Genomic DNA, 19,372 nt, shown 5'->3' with positions numbered 1-19,372 from the left:
GAGCTGTGGTGCTGCAGGACTGCCTCTGAGTCCCCAGTGTGTGGTGACTTGGTAAGGGCGTGCACTGTGCAAAGTGAAGACCAGCAGACCCCCAGCTATATAAAACCAGGCTCTTTATTTGGAATTCAAAAGCCAGAAGTGGGAAGGGGTGGAGAATTTGACTCAGCCTGCTGTGGGGAGGGCTAGGGTCCCTGGAAACTGCTTACCTGTGGCCAGGTGTGTTCCCCCATGCTGCCCTGCCCACGTAGGAGTGGGGAACAACCACCTTTGGGCCTTGGTTGGGGCAAGGAAAAATGGGTTCTGCTGTGGGCGTGTGGCTAGTGGCAGCTTTGGTAGAGGGGGCATCTCTGTGGGGAGGGTAGGAGGTGAGGACGCCGCTGAAGGTTTCAGAGGAGCATCTGATTTCACTAAGGCTCTCCCTTAAGGGCAACAAGGGCGTTTCGGAGAAGCAGGGTGCTGGCCTGCAGAAGAAAAGCGCTTAGAGTTCTCTGAGGGCTGCTACTGTTGTATCCACTGCTCAGCCTGCAGGCCCTCTTCCTAGTACCCAATGAAAAAAGAAAAATACTGGCCCCAGGAGAGGAGGCATTACCTTGACCCTGGGCCTGACTATACATACACTGGGAAGAAGATGGGAGCAGCACCAGTCAGGAGGGGCCTGTGAGTGCTCACCTTGGCATGCTTGAGCTCCAGCTCTGCCAACTCAATGAGATTCTTACGGAAAGAGGAGACGCGGCGGGACTTGAAGTCCATGAGCTCTGGGGAAAGAGTGAAAAAGTAAGGACAGTTGGTCAGGGTGGATTCTCACTGGGACCATGCCAGGCTTCAGGACTCACCCTGCTTGGCAGAGTCAGAGAGGCGCTCAAAGCGCTGGCAACACAGCTGTTGGTGGCTCTCTGCTGGTCGCACTTCCCGGTTCCTTGTACGAGCTTTGTCCAGCGCTTTGTTAGCGTTCTCATAGTCGGCCAGTGCCCGAAGCCGCCTGTACAGCAGGTCCTAAGGTCATCAGCACAATCCAGTTGCCATGGATTCTGCTGCCTGTCCATCCCACATGGCCTCAATCCCTGAGAGTGCCTCGGGCCACCTCTCACCTTGGCTGCTTGTGAGTCTCGCATGTAGTATCTCAGCATGTCAGACAGCTTCAGGTCCTCATCAGAGGCTACCCGGCCTTCCAGCTTCTGTGTCAGGAAGATGAGACTGGGAAGGGGCCCTTCCTCTATGTTTCCAGGAGAGAACTGCTTTGGAACTACTAGAGATCAGGTTCTGAGTTTCAGAAGGCAGGCCAGAGAAGTGTGTGCATGTGTGCAAGCTTAGTGAACCACAGACTCAGTAGGTTACATAGGCAAAGCAGAGTAGGGTGGCCAAAGGGCAAGCTAAGGGCTTTGTATCTTTGGTAGGCTTGAGTGGACAAGGCCCCTGCAGGTTCTTGAACACACCTTGCAGAGAGATTGGTATACTGCATGGACTTGTTTGGAATAAGAGTTTGGGAATTATGTATCTCAACAGGATGTTGGGGGCAGTCTCCCAGAGGTGTGGTACACCCTCATGCCCTTCTCCCACCCCACCCATCTCAATGGCATGCTTTCTGCATGTCTTCATTAATTTTGTTTTTTGGGTTTTTTTTTTGTTTTGTTTCTTCGAGACAGGGTTTCTTTGTAGCCCTAACTGTCCTAGAACTAGGTCTGTAGATCAGGCTGGCCTGAACTCACAGATATCTCTATGCTGCTGCCTCCCAAATGCTGGAATTAAAGGCACACACCACCATGGCCTGGCTCCATTCCATTTCTTTGTAATTCCATTTCTAGAGTGGGAGCCACCAAGCCCACCCATCACGGAAGGCTCTCTACAGAAGACCCTGAGTGTAGAAGGCAGTACTTACCCTCAGTCGTTCAAAGAGCTCTGCCAGCTTCAGGAAGCTCCTGGGAGGTGGAAGGCAGGGATCTGGGGCAGCTCAAGGCCTCTGCCCTCAAACCCTCCTTGGAATCTTTTCTCCCCTAACCCCTTGAGAAGCTTCTGCAAGCCCCTCCCCCACCTGGTTTCTATAGAGTGCACACCCTCTTGGGTACACACAGTATTGCAGGCATGGGAGAGGACAGAGAAATGCGTCCTTACCTCTTCAGCTGGCTGACTTCCCGGGTTCCAAGACTGCTCAGTGCAGCAGACAGAGGTATATAGTCGTCTGCCAGGCCTGTTGGAGAACAATCCCAATCAGAGCCCCTAAATCTACATTCAAGCCCCACCCATGGTGAGAGCCCGTCAAGCCATCATACACTTGTGGGAGAGCATGAGACGGTCGGCCCTGTGGCAGGTGTCTCGGATTCGGGTGTGGTATTCTACTAGGAAGGTCCTCTCGTGCTCAAAGAAGTCATCCACCTCCTACAGGATGGAAAGAGAACACGTCTTACCCACTCAACAGGAGCATGGTAGTACCAACACCCAGTGTGCCACCATTTCCTGGCAGTCCACAGCAGGCCCAACCAGTGGCTTCCCTCCCACAGCCAGAGGGTCACCTTGAGCCCCGATATGCCGGTGATGAGGACTTCGTCTGCAGATCTGACGATGCTCCTCAGGAACCCTCCCAGGACCTCCTTTCTGTTCTTCTCTCGAACACTCAGCTAAGGAGAGGGTGAGATGCTAGGGTGGGGCATTGGACCTTCTACCATGGTCAAATGCCACTCACACAGGGAGCAAACTGGGAGAAATTCTCAGGCCTGGTTCCCCAACCCTGGTCTCAGATGCCAGCATCCTAAATCAACTCACATCCTGGCTGTATTCCAAGAAGACAGAGAAGTTGTGATCCTGCCGCAGGGTGGGATGGGCTGCCAGACGCTGCAGGAAGACTTCATGCATTGCAACCGTCTTCTTAAAGATGGCCAAGTACTCCCTGTAGACAACCACAGTGAGCTCCCATTATCATGGTTCCCCCTCTTTCTCAGCAGACCTGGGGCTAGAGGTCAGGCTCTATGGACATCTGTCATAGTCAGGGAAGAAACCCTAGAGCGCTGGGGTGGGGCTGGGGTTTGGACACTCACGCTTCTAGCTCCTGCTTCATCTTGGCAAACTCTTCCCGGGTGATGGAGCTGTCGCCCTCACCCAACTTCTGCAGCTTTTCCCTTGAAGCCTCGAAGTCTGGCCTGGGAGGGGCTGGGGGAATCTGCTCAAAGGAGGGATGGATTGCCAAGGAGGCCATCACAGCCTGGGTCCTAACCCATGTTTCCAGCCTGCCCCTCACAGCCCAGCCCAGCCCCTCCTCACGATAAGGCCGGCGTACTCCTCGTTTTCCACATAGGTGTCATGTAGCCAGATGAATTCCTCGTGCTGCCGAACCACTGAGAACTCAGGCTGGGCAAAGTGAGGGAGGCCACTCTGGAAGCCCAGAGACACGTAAGACCTCATCTCCCCCAAACCTGCCCTCACCAAACCTGCTAAGCAGCCACTTTTTAGCATTCCCATCCTGCACCCCATTTGAAACCCGTAATTTCATTCAGGAAGGTGGGGCTTCAGCCAAAGGCAATCAACTCAGGGCTGATGGCTTCCTAAGGGGCAGGAAGCTATACTGGTTCTGCCTCCCATCCCAGGCCATCTGCCCATCTCCTGGCCAACAGGCCACCGTACCTTGGTTTGAACAGTGAACTTCACCTTGTCCCGTTCACTCACTGCATCAGAAATCTCCACCTGTAAGGAGCTCTCTCCCTGCAGATCCACCGGCATGGAGGAAGGCTGTGGCGTGAGAGAGCAAAGTGGCTAAATGAAGGTGCTTTGTCCTATCTCTCTGGAGACCCTGCTCAGAGTGGTACCGCTACCAACCAAACACTTCCCCAGCTCCCATCCTCAGGGGCAGGCAGAATGCTTTCATTGTTCTCTTTGGAAGGTCCTAAGTCCTCACTTCTGTCAGATACGAGAACTGCTTCTTTATAGAACCTGCATGGGTTTTAAAATGCCTTTGTGCGTGGTGGTAGCACACGCCTTTAATCCCATCACTTGGGAGGTAGAGGCAGATAGATCTCTGAGTTTGAGAGCAGCCTGGTTTACAGAATGAGTTCCAGGCCGGGCGGTGGTGGCACACGCCTTTAATCCCAGCACTTGGGAGGCAGAGGCAGGCGGATCTCTGTGAGTTCGAGACCAGCCTGGTCTACAAGAGCTAGTTCCAGGACAGGCTCCAAAACCACAGAGAAACCCTGTCTCGAAAAAACAAAAAACAGAATGAGTTCCAGGACAGCCAGGGCTACACAGAGAAACACTATCTCAAAAAAAAAAAAAAAAAATCCTCCATAAGCCTGGCTTGGTGTCTCATGCCTATAATCACAGTATTTAGAAAACTGAAACAGGAGGATTGCTGTAAATTTAAGACCAGCCTGGCATTAGATAAAATAATGAGTTTCAGTCAGGCCTGGACTACAGAGTAAGATCCTTCCCCAAGCAGAGGAAAGCAGGAGTGGAGTTACATCTGCAGAGGGACAAGAAGCAAGGCCGGCAGGTGAGTGCTAGTCTTTGCTTTGGCCGTGTTAGCAGTTACCAGCATGCAGTAGGGTTTAACTTTCGTTACCCACTTAACAACATATTATGCTCTTACCAGGGATTTGGATTTTATTAGTGCTATTTATTTATTTAGGTGTTTTTAAAGACAGTATCTTACTATGTAGCCCTGACTGGCCTGGAACTCGATATATAGATCAGGCTGGTCTTTAACGCCTAACAATTCTTCTACCTTGGCCTCAGTATTAGGATTACAAGCAATGAGCCACTGTGCCTGGCTCCCTAAAGTATCTATTATCACTATTATTTACTACTACTATTCTCTTTATTTCTTGTGGTACTGGGCATGGACTCATGCCTCGCTCTGACAAAGCAAGTGTTCCACCACTGATCTAAATTCCAGTCCTAGTTATTTTATTTTGGTTATATACTTACTTATTTTTGAAAGAGAGTCTCTGTTACTCACTGTCTGCCTGGAACTCTATGTAGACCAGGCTGGCTTCAAACTTGCAGAGATCCATCTGCCTCTGCCTCCCCAGTTCTGGAATTAAAGGCATGTGCTACTATAACCAGCTCTACTTATTTTTATAAATAATTACAATTCATTGCTAAATTTGTCATTAGTTTTTAAGATTCTTCTAGATTTACTACTGATATAATCCTATAACTTAAAAAGCTTTATTCTTTCCTTTCCAGTCTTTGTTCCCATTCCTGACTTCCTAGTTGTAGACTACAGTGCTTAAGAGAAGAGATAGGCATGGTGATAAAGGAAACCCTTGGTTGTTTCCGATCATAAACAATGACTTTCCAGCTGGGTGTGGCAAAGCACACCAGCACTTGGGAGGTACAGGCAGGAAGATCAAGAGGTCAAGCCCGTAATAACTTTTAGAAACCGTAGTCAGAATTCAAGGCCAGATCTGACTAGGTAGTGAGTTCAAGGCCAGCCTGACCCACAAGAAACCGTGGCTCGTGAAAAGAGAGATCTGTAAGTTCGAGGTCAGCCCCTAGTCTACAGAGCGAGTTCCAGGACAGGTTCCAAAAGCTACAGAGAAACCCTGTCTCAAAAAACAAGAACAACACTAAAAGAAAAAACAACAAGAAAGGAAGGAGAGCTGGAGGGTTGTTGGGACTGCTCAGCTGGGAATGCCACCTGCTGCCAAGCAAGATGACTCCAATGTCACCTCCAGGAATCACACAGTAGAAAGCAAGAATTGACTCCCTCAAGGTTTCCTCTGGCCTCCACATACTTGTGGTGATTTAAGAGAAAATATCCCCCAAGGGTGTGGCACTATGTGCTGGGTGCTTCTGTAGGTGTCAACTTGGCACAAGCTAGAGTCATATAGGAAGGAGCCTCAGCTGAGGAAATCCAGCTATAAGGCATTTTCTCATTTAGTGATCAGTTCTGGAAGGTCTAGCCCATTGTGGGTGGGGCCGTCCCTGGGATGGGTTCTATAAGAATGTGGGCTGAGCAAGCCATGGGAAGCTAGTCTGTAAGCACGCTGCTCCATGGTCTCTGCACCAGCTCCTGCTTCCAGGACCCTGCCCTATTTGAGTTCCTGTCCCAACTCCCTTCAGTGATGAACTGCAATGCTGAAGTATAAGCCTAATTAACCCTTTCCTCCCCACTGGCCTTTTGTCATGGTGTTTTGTCACAGTAGTAGAAACCCTAATTAAGACACACTGTCAGGCCGGGCGGTGGTGGCGCACGCCTTTAATCCCAGCACTCGGGAGGCAGAGGCAGGCGGATCTCTGGGAGTTCGAGGCCAGCCTGGTCTACAAGAGCTAGTTCCGGGACCGGCACCCAAGCTACAGAGAAACCCTGTCTCGAAAAACCAAAAAAAAAAAAAAAAAAAAAAAAAAAAAAAGACACACTGTCAGGAGGTATGGCATTGTTGGAGTAGGTTGGCCTTGCACATGGAAGTGTGTCACTGTGGGGACGGGCTTTGAGGTCTTTCCAGTATCTCAGACCACTTCTTGTTGCTAAGCTCCTTCTCCATTCTCAGCTAATCCAGCATCATGTCTGTCCCACCATGATGACAATGGACTAAACCTCTGAAACTTTATAAGCCACCCCAATTAAATGTTTTTCTTTATAAGAGTTGCTGTGGTCAAGGTGTCTCTTCACAGCACTAGGAACCCTAAGACAGAAGCCGGTTTTTGTTTGGAGGAATTTGGACTTTGGTACTTTGGGATAGAGAGGCACTGGAATGGCTTTGAGCACTGCCTGATGGGTTACACTAGTAGGAGCACGGAGGATGTGCTGAGGATGAACTGCGCTGTGAAGGCTGGGTCCAGAGGTTTCCAGGGAGAAGAATTTGTTACCTAGAGACGGTTCTTGTGACAATTTGGTGGTGAAAGTGGCTGTCTTTTGCCCACGTCCCAAGAGACTGCCTGAGGCTAAGTGAAGAGAATTGGATTAATTCCACTGGAAGAGAGAATCTCAAAACAGCCAATTGTGTGGTTAAATGTGCAGTTTTAGGAGAAAAGGAGCACCAGAGGTGGAATGGAGCTAAATTCTGTGTTCAAGGAGATAAACAGATTAAGAAATGAAATAAAGGCACTGTTGACCTCAGAGCAATATCCCACTCTGCTAAATTTCTGATTTGTGAAAAGGAGTTAAAGAAAAGCTAAGAGCCACCAGGTGCTGGTGGTTTGAAAGCAAAAGTCTCCCAAAGGGAGTGGCACTATTTGGAGTAGGTGTGGCCTTGTGGAGGCAGTGTGTCACTGTGGGGATGGGCTTTGAAGTCTTCTTTGCTCATAATCCCCAGTGTCTCAGTGTCTGTTGTCCTGTGGTTTGAGCCCCTTCTCCATTCTCAGCTCCTTCTCCAGCACCATGTCTATCTGCATGCTCCCATGTCCCACTATGATGATAATGGACTAAACCTGTGAAACTGTAAGCTGGCCCAATTAAATGGTTTCCTTTATAAGAGTTGCCATGGTGATGGTGTCTGTTCACAGCAATAGAAACCCTGACTAAAACTCTTGTCATGGCACTCCCCTCTCCCAAATAAATAAATAAAAATGTAGTGGTGCATGCCTTTAATCCCGCACTTGGGAGGCAGAGGTAGGCAGATCTCTGTGAGTTCGAGACCAGCCTGGTCTACAGAGCAAATTCCAGGACAGGAACCAAAGAGAAACTGTCTCAGAAAAAAAAAATCAGCGCTGGTTCTGCAAGCTATAGCACTTGTTTTGAAAGTTCAAGGAAACCATGTAAAGGGGGAAGGGAAGAAATGACTACAAAGGTGTCCTCTGACAGCGATACATGCTATGACACTCACATGTGTACATATATGCACACGCAACAGACTTTAAAAAACAAAAACCAAACATATCCTTAGATGATGCTGATTTTTATTAAATGTCTCTCCCTTTCTCAGGATAGTCATGTGCATGTTATCCTGCCTCTGCCTCCCAAGTGCTGGGATTAGGCGAGAGCCACCACCACGGCCCAGCTCAGGTACGGTATCATAGAATTATATCAGTTCTAAAAGAAAAAATAAACTGAGACACATCTTAAAGATAATACACTTTAATTATTGTGGAAATATGCTTCTCCCATCCCCATATTTCCTATTCTTCCTCCTTGAACTTGAGAATCCCAAGCATTTATTTCAAGAAGCCGCGACGGGACCACTGGGTTCCGGTCCGACCCTGCTCTGCTCGTCTGCCAAAGCCTCACAGTACTGCGTGGGCCAGTTCTTGGGATCTTGATTGTGGACTTTGGCCACAAATTTAAGAACTTTCATCTTGCTGGTTTCCAGATTCGCTCGAGGACCCCACTGGAGCTCACAGTCCACGGGATCTGTGTGGGGTATCCGTCGGGACTCCAGGTAACGCTGTCTCACAAAGTCTTCAGTAATGAGTTTCTTCGGATCTCCGAAAACTGAATGCTTCTTGGTGGGATACACCCCCAAACGACGAAGAAAATCCCAGACTTCGGTTTCCGGGATGCTGTGGCCATTCATAAAGATGAGCCCTAAAATAATCATCAGGAGGCCAGTGGTGGGCGTTCCCTGGTCGCCTCTCATCTCAGCATCCTCCTCCACGGGCTCCAGGGTGTTGATGAGGATGTAGGCGTTGCTCTTGGGTTCGAGTTCTACCAGTTTGTACCCGAACACATAGTGGAGCCGCTCGGCAGCTAGCTTGAGCAGGTCTGGGAAGATGTCCTTGTAGTCACGGATGACGTGCTTCAGGATACCGGTCCGCTTGATGGGGATCTTCCGCTGGTCCTTAATCAGCAAGAACTGCACCAGCTCTGCCACCTTCAACTCCAGCTGCTTCTGGGTCCGGAGTTCCGGGGCGGGAGTTGCCTGGGCCGGGCGGGAGCTCGGCGACAAGGCACTGCCCTGCGAGGCATCGGGGCGTCCGGGCCCACTCGGGACCTCTCCAGAGGCACCCAGATCACGGTCGCTGCCGCTCCCGGGCTGGGCACTAGGTCGGCTCCTGCTCCTCGGCTTTTGTAACATGACCAGGCGGCGGAGAGATGCTCCTGTAACTGGCAGCACCGGGCGATTGGGGGTCGTTTGCACCGGGCGCCCGCGAGAGGGGTAGGGGGCGGGGGCGGCGGCATGGGGGGTGGTGTGCGCGAAGACAAACCAAGCTTCGGATCTCATTGGCTGGTTCCAAATGCCAAGTACCTTACATTCCTGGAATACTGCCTTGCTAAAGAACTACCATCCTGACACATTAATTTAACTTGATCATATTTTACGGTTTGCGTCCTGATATATCTTTCTCCTTTCTCTTGCAATGTTGCGGATGGACCCAAGGTCCTGCACAGGCTAGCAAGCAGCTATCGTTAAGGCTTAGTTTTCTGTTTGTTTTTGGTTTAAAAACTATTTTAAAAATTTACATTCACTTATTTATTTATGGGAGCAACATGTGATAGTCAGAGGACAACTTGGAAGGAATCAGTTCCTGCCTTCCACCAAGTGGTTTGGGGGCTTGAACTCAGGTCATCAGGCTTGGCAGTCTGAGCCAAGCGGCTGCCCTGTCTGTCTAACCATTTAGAGTGGCTGGGTTTACTGCATGAGCCATCGGTCAAACTCTTCTCCTTTTCTCTCAATGGTTTTGACAATTTGGGAGGGGTGATAAAATATATGCAAGTTTTTGCTTTTGTTCTTTGGAGACAATGCCCTGTGTAGCTGACGACAGCCTCAAACTCTTCACCATGCCAATATATGTCATTTAGAATGGCTCAGTGGGGAAAAACACTTGTTGCATAAAGCCTGCTTTCTGGAACTGGAACCCATGGGGGGAAAGGAAAGAGAACCCCAAGGCTGTCCTCTGACAGTCACACATCTCCCGTGGCAGGCAGGTGTCTCTGAGGGGTTCTGCCCAGCACAAGCGTGGCGAGCAGGAGCACGGCTCTAGCAGGCCTTGTCCTGCCCCCATTCCCTCTGTCTAGCTAAAAACCATGAGATTACATTCCTAAAGCTAACCCCCAAGGACCGTTCCTTTATCTGGTTACTCCTCCTTCTGAGGTTGATGGCCAAAGTCTTGCTATTAAAGTATTGAAGTCCAGCCTGGTGGTGGTGGTGGCCCACGCTTTTAATTGCACTCAGGAGGCAGAGGCTGGTGAATCTCTGTGAGTTTGAGGCCAGCCTAGTCTACAGAGTGAATTCCAGGACAGTCAGGGCTGTCACACAGAGAAACCCAGTCTCGAAAAAAAATAAAACAAAACAAAGAAGTGTTAAAGTCCAGCAATCTAAAGTCCCCTTTGGTTCACCTAATTAACATATTCAATCAAAATATACCACCACATCCACATCTTAAACCAAACACAGACCTCCCCTTTCTCTCTTTTTAAATATTACACCTGCAAGGCCATTTGCTGCTGTTTTGGGGCCTGAGCCAGAAAGCAGCCATTTTAACTTTTCTTCCATACTTAATAAAGGATCTCTCTGTAGAAAAAAAGGTGTTTGAGTGTGGTTTGTGCCTAATCCAGAGTCAGAGAAGAAGCCCCTGCTTTGCCGGGGTACAGAGTGTCTCCACTCTCTTGCCAATGCTAGATCTTCAACGGACTCAGTTCTCAGTGTAACTCCAGTGCTAAGGATCTCATGTCTCTGCTCTCAGAGGGCACCTGATCCACACGCAGACACATACACACATTATATTGAAAATGAACCTTAACATTTAAAATTTAAAACAAGCTGGGCAGTGGTGGCACGTGTCTTTAATCACAGCATTTGGGAGGCAGAGGCAGTTGGATCTCTGAGAGTTCAAGGTCAGCCTGGTCTACAGAGTGAATTCCAGGACAGCCATTGCTGTACAGAGAAACCCTGTTTCGAAAAACCAAAAAATAAAAATAAAACAAAACAATAAAAACAACCCTACTAGAACCATCATTTTTCGAGGTACAGGGACATTCGTGCTGTTGCTACCTTTCAGTTCTCCTTTTTCTCTTTTTCCTTTGTTTTGTTTCTCGAGACAGGGTTTCTCTGTAGCTTTGGAGCCTGTCCTGGAACTAGCTCTTGTAGACCAGGCTGCCCAGGCTGGGGCAAGTGGATCTCTGTGAGTACAAAGTCAGCCTGGCCTACAGAACTAGTTCTGGGACAGCCAAGGCTACACAAAGAAACCCTGTCTCTAAAATCAAACAACAACAACAACAAAAAAATTAAAACAAGCAAAACATTAAAAACATTTGTATGGCAGAAATGATGGTCCATACTTTATTTATTTATTTTTAATCAAAGGCAGGCAGAACTTGGTGAGTTCAAAGCCAGCTTGAACTTCTGGACTCCACAGCACTTTTACGCACACATGTACATATACTCAGACAGACAGACATACGTGGAGACATTTACATAAATAATGAAAATAAATCTTTATAACAAAATTAAAAAGGAGAAGTAAGGTACATTAAGCATAATGTAGAGGCATGAAATCCCAGCAATTAATATTTATTTATTTATTATGTATACAATGTTCTGTCTGTGTGTATGTCTGCAGGCCAGAAGAGGGCACCAGACCTCATTACAGATGGTTGTGAGCCACCATGTGGTTGCCGGGAATTGAACTCAGGACCTTTGGAAGAGCAGGCAATGCTCTTAACCACTGAGCCATCTCTCCAGCCCCCAATCCCAGCAATTAATAGGCAGAGAAAGGAGGACTATGGAGAATTCAAGGTAACCTGGGCTACACAATGAGTCTGGGCTACATTCTGAGAAAGACAAGCAGAGGCTGAAGAGCTGGTTCAGCATTAAGAGTAACTTGCTGTTCTTCAGAGGAATAAGTACGGTTCGCAGCATCCACATCAGTGGCTTATAACCCTTTGTAACTCCAGCTCCAGGGGACCTGATACCTCTGGACCCTGAGGACCTCTGCACTCACAGGCACATACCACATGCACACACACACACACCACATGAAGACACACACACACTTACACACACCACATGCAGACACACACCACATGCAGACACACACACACCTACACACACCACATGCAGACACACACACACCTACACACACCACATGCACACACACACCTACAAACACCACATGCAGACACACACACCTACACATACTACATGCAGACACACGCACCTACACAAAGTTAGAAGTAATTTTTAAGATCTTAAAAAACACAAAACAGGTGGGAGGCTGGGAGACAGGTAAAGTGCTTGCTCTATAAGCAGAGGGCAGGGCCTCCCAGAAGTCAAAAGAGCCAGGTAGGCATGGTATACTATTTATAACCCTAGCTATGACCGGAAGAGATGGGATCTCCAGAGCAAGCCGGCTAGCCAGGCTAGCTCAAATGGCAAACTTGGGGATCAATTAAGAGACATCAACATGGGCCAGAGAGATGGCTCAGCAGTTAAGGGCATTTGGCTACCCTTCCAGAAGATCCAGGTTCAATTCCCAGCACCCACACGATGGCTAATGACTGTCTATAACTCCAGTTCCAGGGAATTCTGACTTCCCCCAGCACTGATTGCACACGGTACACAGACATACATGTGGGCAAACAATCATAGACATGAAATAAAAGTAAATATTTTCAAAAAAGAGACATTAATCTCAGACCTCCACATGCACAACTAATACACACTTGAACACTCATACCATACACACATAGCAAGCAAAAAAATGGGATCAAGAAAAAATACAAAATAAGATGGTAAGTTTTTAATATACTATATGGGTAATTTAAAAAACTGTAAATGTCCTAAACATTTCAATTAAAAGCCAAGCAAAAAAAAAAAAAACAAAAACAAAAACAGCCAAGCATTTCAGCTGGGTATGGTGGGTCAGACATGTAATTCCAGCATTTAGGAGGCAGAAGCAAAAAAAACTTACCAAAGTATGAGGAAAAGAGAATTATATAAGGAAACCCTATCTCAAAAACACTAAGAGATTCGGAGAATTTGCAGCTCTTCCAGAGGTCCTGAGTTCAATTCCCAGCCACCACATGGTGGCTCACAACCATTTGTAATGAGATCTGGTGCCCTTTCTGGCATGTAAGCATACACGCAGAACACTGTATACATAATAAATAAATAAAATATTTAAAAAACCACAAAAATGCCGGGCGGTGGTGGCGCACGCCTTTAATCCCAGCACTCGGGAGGCAGAGGCAGGCGGATCTCTGTGAGTTCGAGACCAGCCTGGTCTACAGAGCTAGTTCCAGGACAGGCTCCAAAGCCACAGAGAAACCCTGTCTCGAAAAACCAAAAAAAAAAAAAAAAAAAAACCCACAAAAATGACTTTCTCTACTTTAAAATAAGCTAAGACTTTTTTCTTTATATATATCATATATGTAAACTATTATTTTATTTTATGTATATGAGTGTTTTGCCTGTATGCATGTCTGTGAACCTTGTATGTGCCTGGTGCCTGGGAAGGTCAGAAGGGGCTATCTGATGCCCATTTACATACACAATAAATAAAAAGATAATAAACATAAGAAAAATTTAAAAATAAACAAAGTGAGGAAAACAAATATGTGGTCTTAAAACTTTAAATTTATTTTTATTTTATGTACAGTGGCATTTTGTCTGCATGTAGTCTGTGAGATAGTGTCAGATCCCCTGGAACTGGAGCCACAAGTAATTATAAGCTGCCTTGTGGGTGCTGGGAATGGAACGCATGTCCTTTGGAAGAGGATGTTGCGGTTTAAGTAAAATGGCACTGTTCCCTGAGTGGCCCATGAGCCACAAGGGGCAGTGGATCCCAGGCAGGGAGCCGTGTGGTGGGTGAGAGACCTAGACGGACAGGCACGCCATGCAGAGTGAGATTGGATATTTATTTAGTGGGTTATAGAAGGGATGGGGGAAGGGGAGAGGAAGAGAAGCAGAGAGAGAGAGAGGAGAGAGAGAGAAAGAGAGGAGAGAGAGATAGAAGGAGCCACAGCAGCAGCTACCTCTTTGGGAGAGAGAAGGAAAAGTAAGGACTCAGGCTAGAAGCAGAAGGAAAATCCACCTGCCTCAGCAGATTGGGAAGAGAGTTGGCAGGGCTTGTCTCTTAAAGAGACAGGACAGACCATTACAGAGGAGCCATTTCTCCAGACCCCCCAAAAATGTAAATTTAAAGAAATATTAATACACTAGATAAAATCCTAGTAAGGTGAGAAAAAAAAGAGAAAATATGGAAGACAAGAGGAGAAAGGGAAGAGGGAGACTCCCAGTGATGATCCAGCAGATATAAGGAAGACAGTAGGTAAGGCTGGAGAGATGACTTACTGGGGAAGAGTGTTTGCTGCCCAAGCATGAGAATCTGGGTTCAGATGTAGCACCTATGTAGAGATCCATGATGTGGAATTTTACTGTAACTAGGCAAAGATGTGCTATTTGTGTATGCTGCGTTTGTTTAACAATGTAAGTAAAGATGTGTTGCTGTTTCTCCTTGCCTGCCTAAGGCACCTGACTGATCTCCATGTCATGAATTGGGAGCTGGTTGGTGGCCCAAGAGAAAGCCTGCTACAGATCCAGGTTGTAGTAAAGAACCACATTAAAGCAGGAAGTGGAGACACGAAGACTGCTTGGGCTTACTGACTGCCTGTTTAGCTCCAGGTACAGCGAGGGTCTAAGGGTAAGGCAGAAGGGAGAACAGTGCACCCTGTTTGCACACTTGGTTTCCATGCGAACACATGTAAGACACACTCTCACACACAGGTAGTCCATAACGGAAACAGCAGTATGTATCTGTAATCCCAGTGCTCAGAAAATAGGGGCAGGAGGACTGCCCCTGAGCTGAGGCCAGCCTGGCTCTCGTAGTGAGTTCCAGATCAGCCTACAGAAGAAGACCTTGTGAATCAGGATGGTTGATCAGTCTAAGATGCTTCATTCAGAGAGAGACCTGTCCTGGAACTAGCTCTGTAGACCAAGCTGGCCTTGAACTCACAGAGATCCACCTGCCTCTGCCTCCCAAGTGCTGAGATTACTATTTATTTTCCTTGTCTTTAATAAGATTAATCAAGTATCTTTTATTTTTACACTTCCTCCCCACTATATTTTAGCTTGTATTTATTATTACTGATAATTTTTTTAAATATTTATTTATTATGTATACAATATTCTGTCTGTGTGTATGCCTGCTGGCCAGAAGAGGGCACCAGACCTCATTACAGATGGTTGTTAGCCACCATGTGGTTGCTGGGAATTGAACTCAGGACCTTTGGAAGAGCAGGCAATGCTCTTAACCTCTGAGCCATCTCTCCAGCCCCATTACTGATAATTTTTGAAGTGCTAAGGATCAAACTGGGGACCTTGCTAGGCAAGCAATTTACCACTAAGTCACACTTTCCAAGTTTTTTAGTGTTCCTTTTAATGTCTCTACATTTAAATTTTAAAATTTATCTGTATGTGTGTGTCCATGAGTATGCACATTTGCCTGAAAGTAACCAAGGAGGCCAGAAGAGGGTCTTAGAGCCCTGTAGCTGGAGTAACAGGCAGTTGGGAGCCTCCTGATGTGGGTGCTGGGAACCAAATTCAGATCTTTTGCAAGAGCAGCAAAAGCTCTTAACCACTGCACCATCTCTCCAGTCTGCATCTACATTTGTGAAGACAGGATCTAACCTAAAGGACTTTCAGAAGATGGCTTCTATATCTGGGGTGCACTCAGCAGTGAAATGGTTCAGCGCACTCTCAGGACATATACAACCCGTAAGATAATAGCAACAACAGTCACCCCAACAGCACCAATCAGCAACACTATGTCTGGCCTTATAATATGCTAGGTATTGTTTAATAATGAAATAAATTTATATTCATGGCAGAGTCTCACACTGTAGTTTAGGCAGGCCTCAAACTGGTAGTAATCCTCCGGCCTCACCCTCACAAGTGCTGGGATTACACCTGGCTTCTAATCACTTTATAAACATATTACAAGTGCATATATGTATAAAAACAACATATATGTGTATACAGTAACAATATGTTTACATGTATAAATTAATATATGTATATAAAATAACACATATATGTATAAAAGAATGTGTATAAATAACATATATGTATATGTGTATAAAATAACATATACATATAAAAAAAATATATTCTTCTGCTTTTGAGATAAGATCTCCCTGATAGCCCTGACTGACCTTGAACTCACAGAGATCTTCCTGCCTCTGCCTCTGGAATTCCAGGATTAAAGATGTGCATCACCACACCTGGTTACTTATACATATTTTCTAATATGAACATACGTGAACAGGCTCAGCCCCTTTTATTCCTCCAGATTCCATTTGAATCCCACTCTCAACTTCTTGGATTCTCGTCAGACCATCCCTCACTCTCCCCACTCCTCCCCTCTTCAAACCCAGGCAGCTTAGCTCCCTAGTCCCTGGCTTCCTTCTTGATGTCTATCTTTCTACTCAAATCTACTTTATTTGGTGGCTGCTTGAGGAAAGTGTGACTTCCAGAATGGACCACAGAGGTTCCATCTTTACCTCTGCCACAGCTCACCAGCGCCTTCAACCCCTACCTCAAGTGTGTATTTCTGCAAGTCCCAAGACAGTGAAGATCTTCAATAACTATTGAATGGCGGACGGGGAAAGATGAAGAATGAATGGATGCTTTCCTAACTATAGAAACACAAACACCCAGGTGAGCCTGTGGACCCGACAGCAGTCCCTCCCCCCGCCCCCCACCCCCGCAGTCACTCGCACACTGCCTTGTTCTCCCCAATTCCATCCATGGAGGCTGAGGTCAAACCCTGGTTATCTTTGTTATCCTCAACTGGCCCTCTGCAGGGGACATAGAATCGCTGCATTCTCTTGCTCACGTCTTGCTCCCTGCTTGGTATGTGATGATGGGGTGAGGTGGAGTAGGAAGGGGTTTGCTTCCTTCCTTTACCTTGCTCTCTTTCCCAGCCTCCTGATGAAGCTCCTCCATAGTGCTCCTTAGCTGGGACACACAAGAATCCTACAGCTGGCCACGGCCTGCGCGTTCCAAGAGCTTGGATGAGGGGACCCCGTAGGGATCCTATCAGCTGACATTGACACACGCCGCCACCTCTCTGGGTGGTTCCTCTAGCCTGCAGCGCTCCTTCTGATTGGGCACTAGGTTTGCCACGGGAGCTGCTATTGGCTGGGAGGCCTGTCGATCATGTGCCAACTTTTAAGCGGCACCAGAGAGCCGGTCCAGGATAGGCCAGAGCCTGAGGAGCTCTAAGGGTCACAGGGGTCACGTGCCGGTCCCGCGGGGGTTGGGGGGACCCTACAATCGAGGCGGTTCCGGGCCCAGTCTCCATCCGGGCTCAGGCTGACGCTCACAGTTGCACATGCGCACTAGAGCATCTTGGCGCCACCAGGCGGTGGGCGGGGCGAGGAGTCCGGAAGGGGGTGAGGGTGGAAGGGAGGGTTGGGTAGGGGGGAATGGGGAACCCGAGTGAGTCAGGGGGGCTAGGGCTAAGGGCAGGCAGCAATGTCTGTGGAGAAAGAGATTCCATTCAAGTTGCCACACCCGGGCCCGAAAGTACGGGGTAAGCAGTTTAGGAAGCCGCGGGGCCGTAGTAAGGCCCGGGCCCGGGGCGCCCGGAGCAAGGCCCACGTCCACAAGCGATCGCAACCCGAGCCGTACTGCAAAAAGGCGCCAGTGCGAGAGAAAGAGAAGGTGTGGACCCCCTGGAATGGACTCATCGTGATTGGGAAGAGAGTGGAACTCTTGGACAGAAACCTGCAAAAGTCTAAAGTGTGGGACGCAAAGTTGGAATCTGAGAACTGGAGGCTGGAAGTCGTGGGGAAGAAGATCTCGAAAGAGAGATCGGGCCTGCATCAGGAGAAGGTGGACACGAAGCTCTTGAACAGTGTAGAAAGGACGTCACAGGCTCCAGCAAAGTTGGAGGATAATATCCCAGAGGAGATTTGGGGACAGCAAGAGGACAGACCCAAAGCTGGAGCTGTATCTAAGAGTGCAGAGATGACAGCAGAGCCTGAAGAAAGATTGAAATCTAAGGACAAGATGAGAACCAGTGGAGGGAACTTGAGATCCAGAGGGGATCAGCTGAGGCAGAATGAGGAAGTGGAGTCAAGTGGAGAGAACTTGGTGCAAAAGAGAGAGAAACGGGTGTCCGTGGGAGAGAAGGTGGTGGGCAGGGGAGAGAAGCGGTCTGTTGTAGAGAAAATGGACAGTAGAGAGAAACGGGGGTCCATCAGAGAGAAGGTGTCAGACAGTGGCGAGAAGCGGGGGTCCATCAGAGAGAAGGTGTCAGACAGTGGCGAGAAACGGGGGTCCATCAGAAAGAAGGTGTCTGACAGTGGCGAGAAACTGGGGTCCATCAGAGAGAAGGTGTCGGACAGTGGCGAGAAACGGGGGTCCATCAGAAAAAAGACATCCGACAGTGGAGAGAAACGGGGGTCCATCAGAGAAAAGGTGTCGGATAGTGGAGAGAAACGAGGGTCCATAAGAGAAAAGGTGTCAGACAGTGGAGAGAAACGAGGGTCCATCAGAAAAAAGGCATCCGACAGTGGAGAGAAGCGGGGATCCATCCGAGAGAAGACATCCGACAGTGGAGAGAGGCGGGGGTCCTCCAAAGAGAAGGTGAAGTCAAGTGATGAGAAGCTGAGATTGAAATCAAGTTCCAGTAGAGGAGAGAAGCTGAGGACTGGTGATAAGAACCTGAGATCCACGGAAGATAAACTGGAGTCAAATACTGAGGAAGCACAGTCCGATGAGATGGAACTGGAAGAGCATTCAAGACCGGGAAATACAAGCGAAGAGGACCTTGAGAGAGTGATAAATATTACTGGTGATGAAAGTGCGATGGAAGAGATGAGTCTGGAACTACAAATTCCTGAAAGTCCGGAAGGCGGAGATGAACAAGAAGGAGCAGAGAAAGCGGGGGAGAGTGACAGTTTTGTCTTGGATAACGTGGAAGATCCCGCCTATGAATCTGTTCCTATGGAAGAGAAAGATGAGATTAGAGAAGGCTCCAGGGAATCAGGTGGATGAAGACTTGAAGACAAAGGAGATTGGAGAAGTATTGAAAGTCAGAGAGGAGCTCGAGCAAAGCCAAGCTCTGCTGACCCCGAAGGGTAGATATGAGTGAGCTTGGGACTGGAGGAGAGTTACTGGGCATGAGGCCAAGCCAGTATCGACAGAGTGAAGAGTGGAAAAGAGGGAGTTGGGATCATTTTAAGGAGAAAAATATTTGGGAATGAATGCTAAGAAGAAGGAAACTGGCCGCTATGTTCTTGAAGAACTGTTTGAGGGCGGACTGGATTTTGGCAGACATGTACATGGCTGGGGTGTGAGATGAAGGAGAATATCAGAAAGAACAGATCATTGCAGGGCAAAGGGTGGGCACTGAGGATTGTGGGAGAAGCAGCCAACAGGTGAGGTGTCTGAAACTGACACCAAAAACTGAGGGGCTCCAGCAGGAATGAAACGGGAAGAGGAGTGGTCGAATAAAACGGTGGACCAGTGACTAGGTTTGTTGATATTTTTCTACAGTCCTT

General features: G+C 47.9%; 3 protein-coding genes across 7 annotated transcripts in view; 1 reads left to right on the top strand and 2 right to left on the bottom strand.

Moving 5' to 3' along the window:
• Nucleotides 1-96: 96 nt before the first annotated feature.
• On the bottom strand, nucleotides 97-16,930 carry Snx32 (sorting nexin 32). The gene is made up of 13 exons (XM_041661278.1): nucleotides 16,770-16,930; nucleotides 3,613-3,717; nucleotides 3,253-3,363; nucleotides 3,030-3,151; nucleotides 2,758-2,881; nucleotides 2,508-2,612; nucleotides 2,268-2,373; nucleotides 2,110-2,185; nucleotides 1,877-1,916; nucleotides 1,089-1,175; nucleotides 834-993; nucleotides 670-755; nucleotides 97-461 (listed from the first exon to the last, which is right to left on the bottom strand). Exons 1-13 carry the CDS (start codon nucleotides 16,806-16,808, stop codon nucleotides 408-410), a joined length of 1,215 nt encoding a protein of 404 aa, XP_041517212.1. The 5' UTR covers nucleotides 16,809-16,930; the 3' UTR covers nucleotides 97-407.
• On the bottom strand, nucleotides 8,032-16,884 carry LOC121454072 (non-structural maintenance of chromosomes element 3 homolog). Its single transcript, XM_041661279.1, has 2 exons — nucleotides 16,770-16,884; nucleotides 8,032-8,968 (listed from the first exon to the last, which is right to left on the bottom strand). Exon 2 carries the CDS (start codon nucleotides 8,937-8,939, stop codon nucleotides 8,085-8,087), a length of 855 nt encoding a protein of 284 aa, XP_041517213.1. The 5' UTR covers nucleotides 8,940-8,968; nucleotides 16,770-16,884; the 3' UTR covers nucleotides 8,032-8,084.
• A 369-nt stretch (nucleotides 16,931-17,299) lies between the features above and the next one.
• LOC121453846 (micronuclear linker histone polyprotein-like) overlaps nucleotides 17,300-19,372 on the top strand; it is a 50,286-nt gene continuing 48,213 nt past the window's right edge. For all 5 annotated transcript variants that reach the window (XM_041660790.1, XM_041660791.1, XM_041660788.1 and 2 more), the window contains exon 1: nucleotides 17,300-19,345. In XM_041660790.1, the coding sequence (XP_041516724.1) occupies nucleotides 17,340-18,866 (1,527 nt within the window). In that variant the 5' untranslated portion in view covers nucleotides 17,300-17,339 and the 3' untranslated portion in view covers nucleotides 18,867-19,345. The remainder of the gene's footprint in view (nucleotides 19,346-19,372) is intronic.

The sequence above is a fragment of the Microtus oregoni genome, unplaced genomic scaffold, assembly GCF_018167655.1.
Source record: "Microtus oregoni isolate MIOR12 unplaced genomic scaffold, Mior012 000012F_ref0000307, whole genome shotgun sequence".
Taxonomy (NCBI): Eukaryota; Metazoa; Chordata; class Mammalia; order Rodentia; family Cricetidae; genus Microtus; species Microtus oregoni.
Note: the sequence above shows the minus strand (reverse complement) of the source record. Positions and strands in the feature narration are given on the sequence as shown.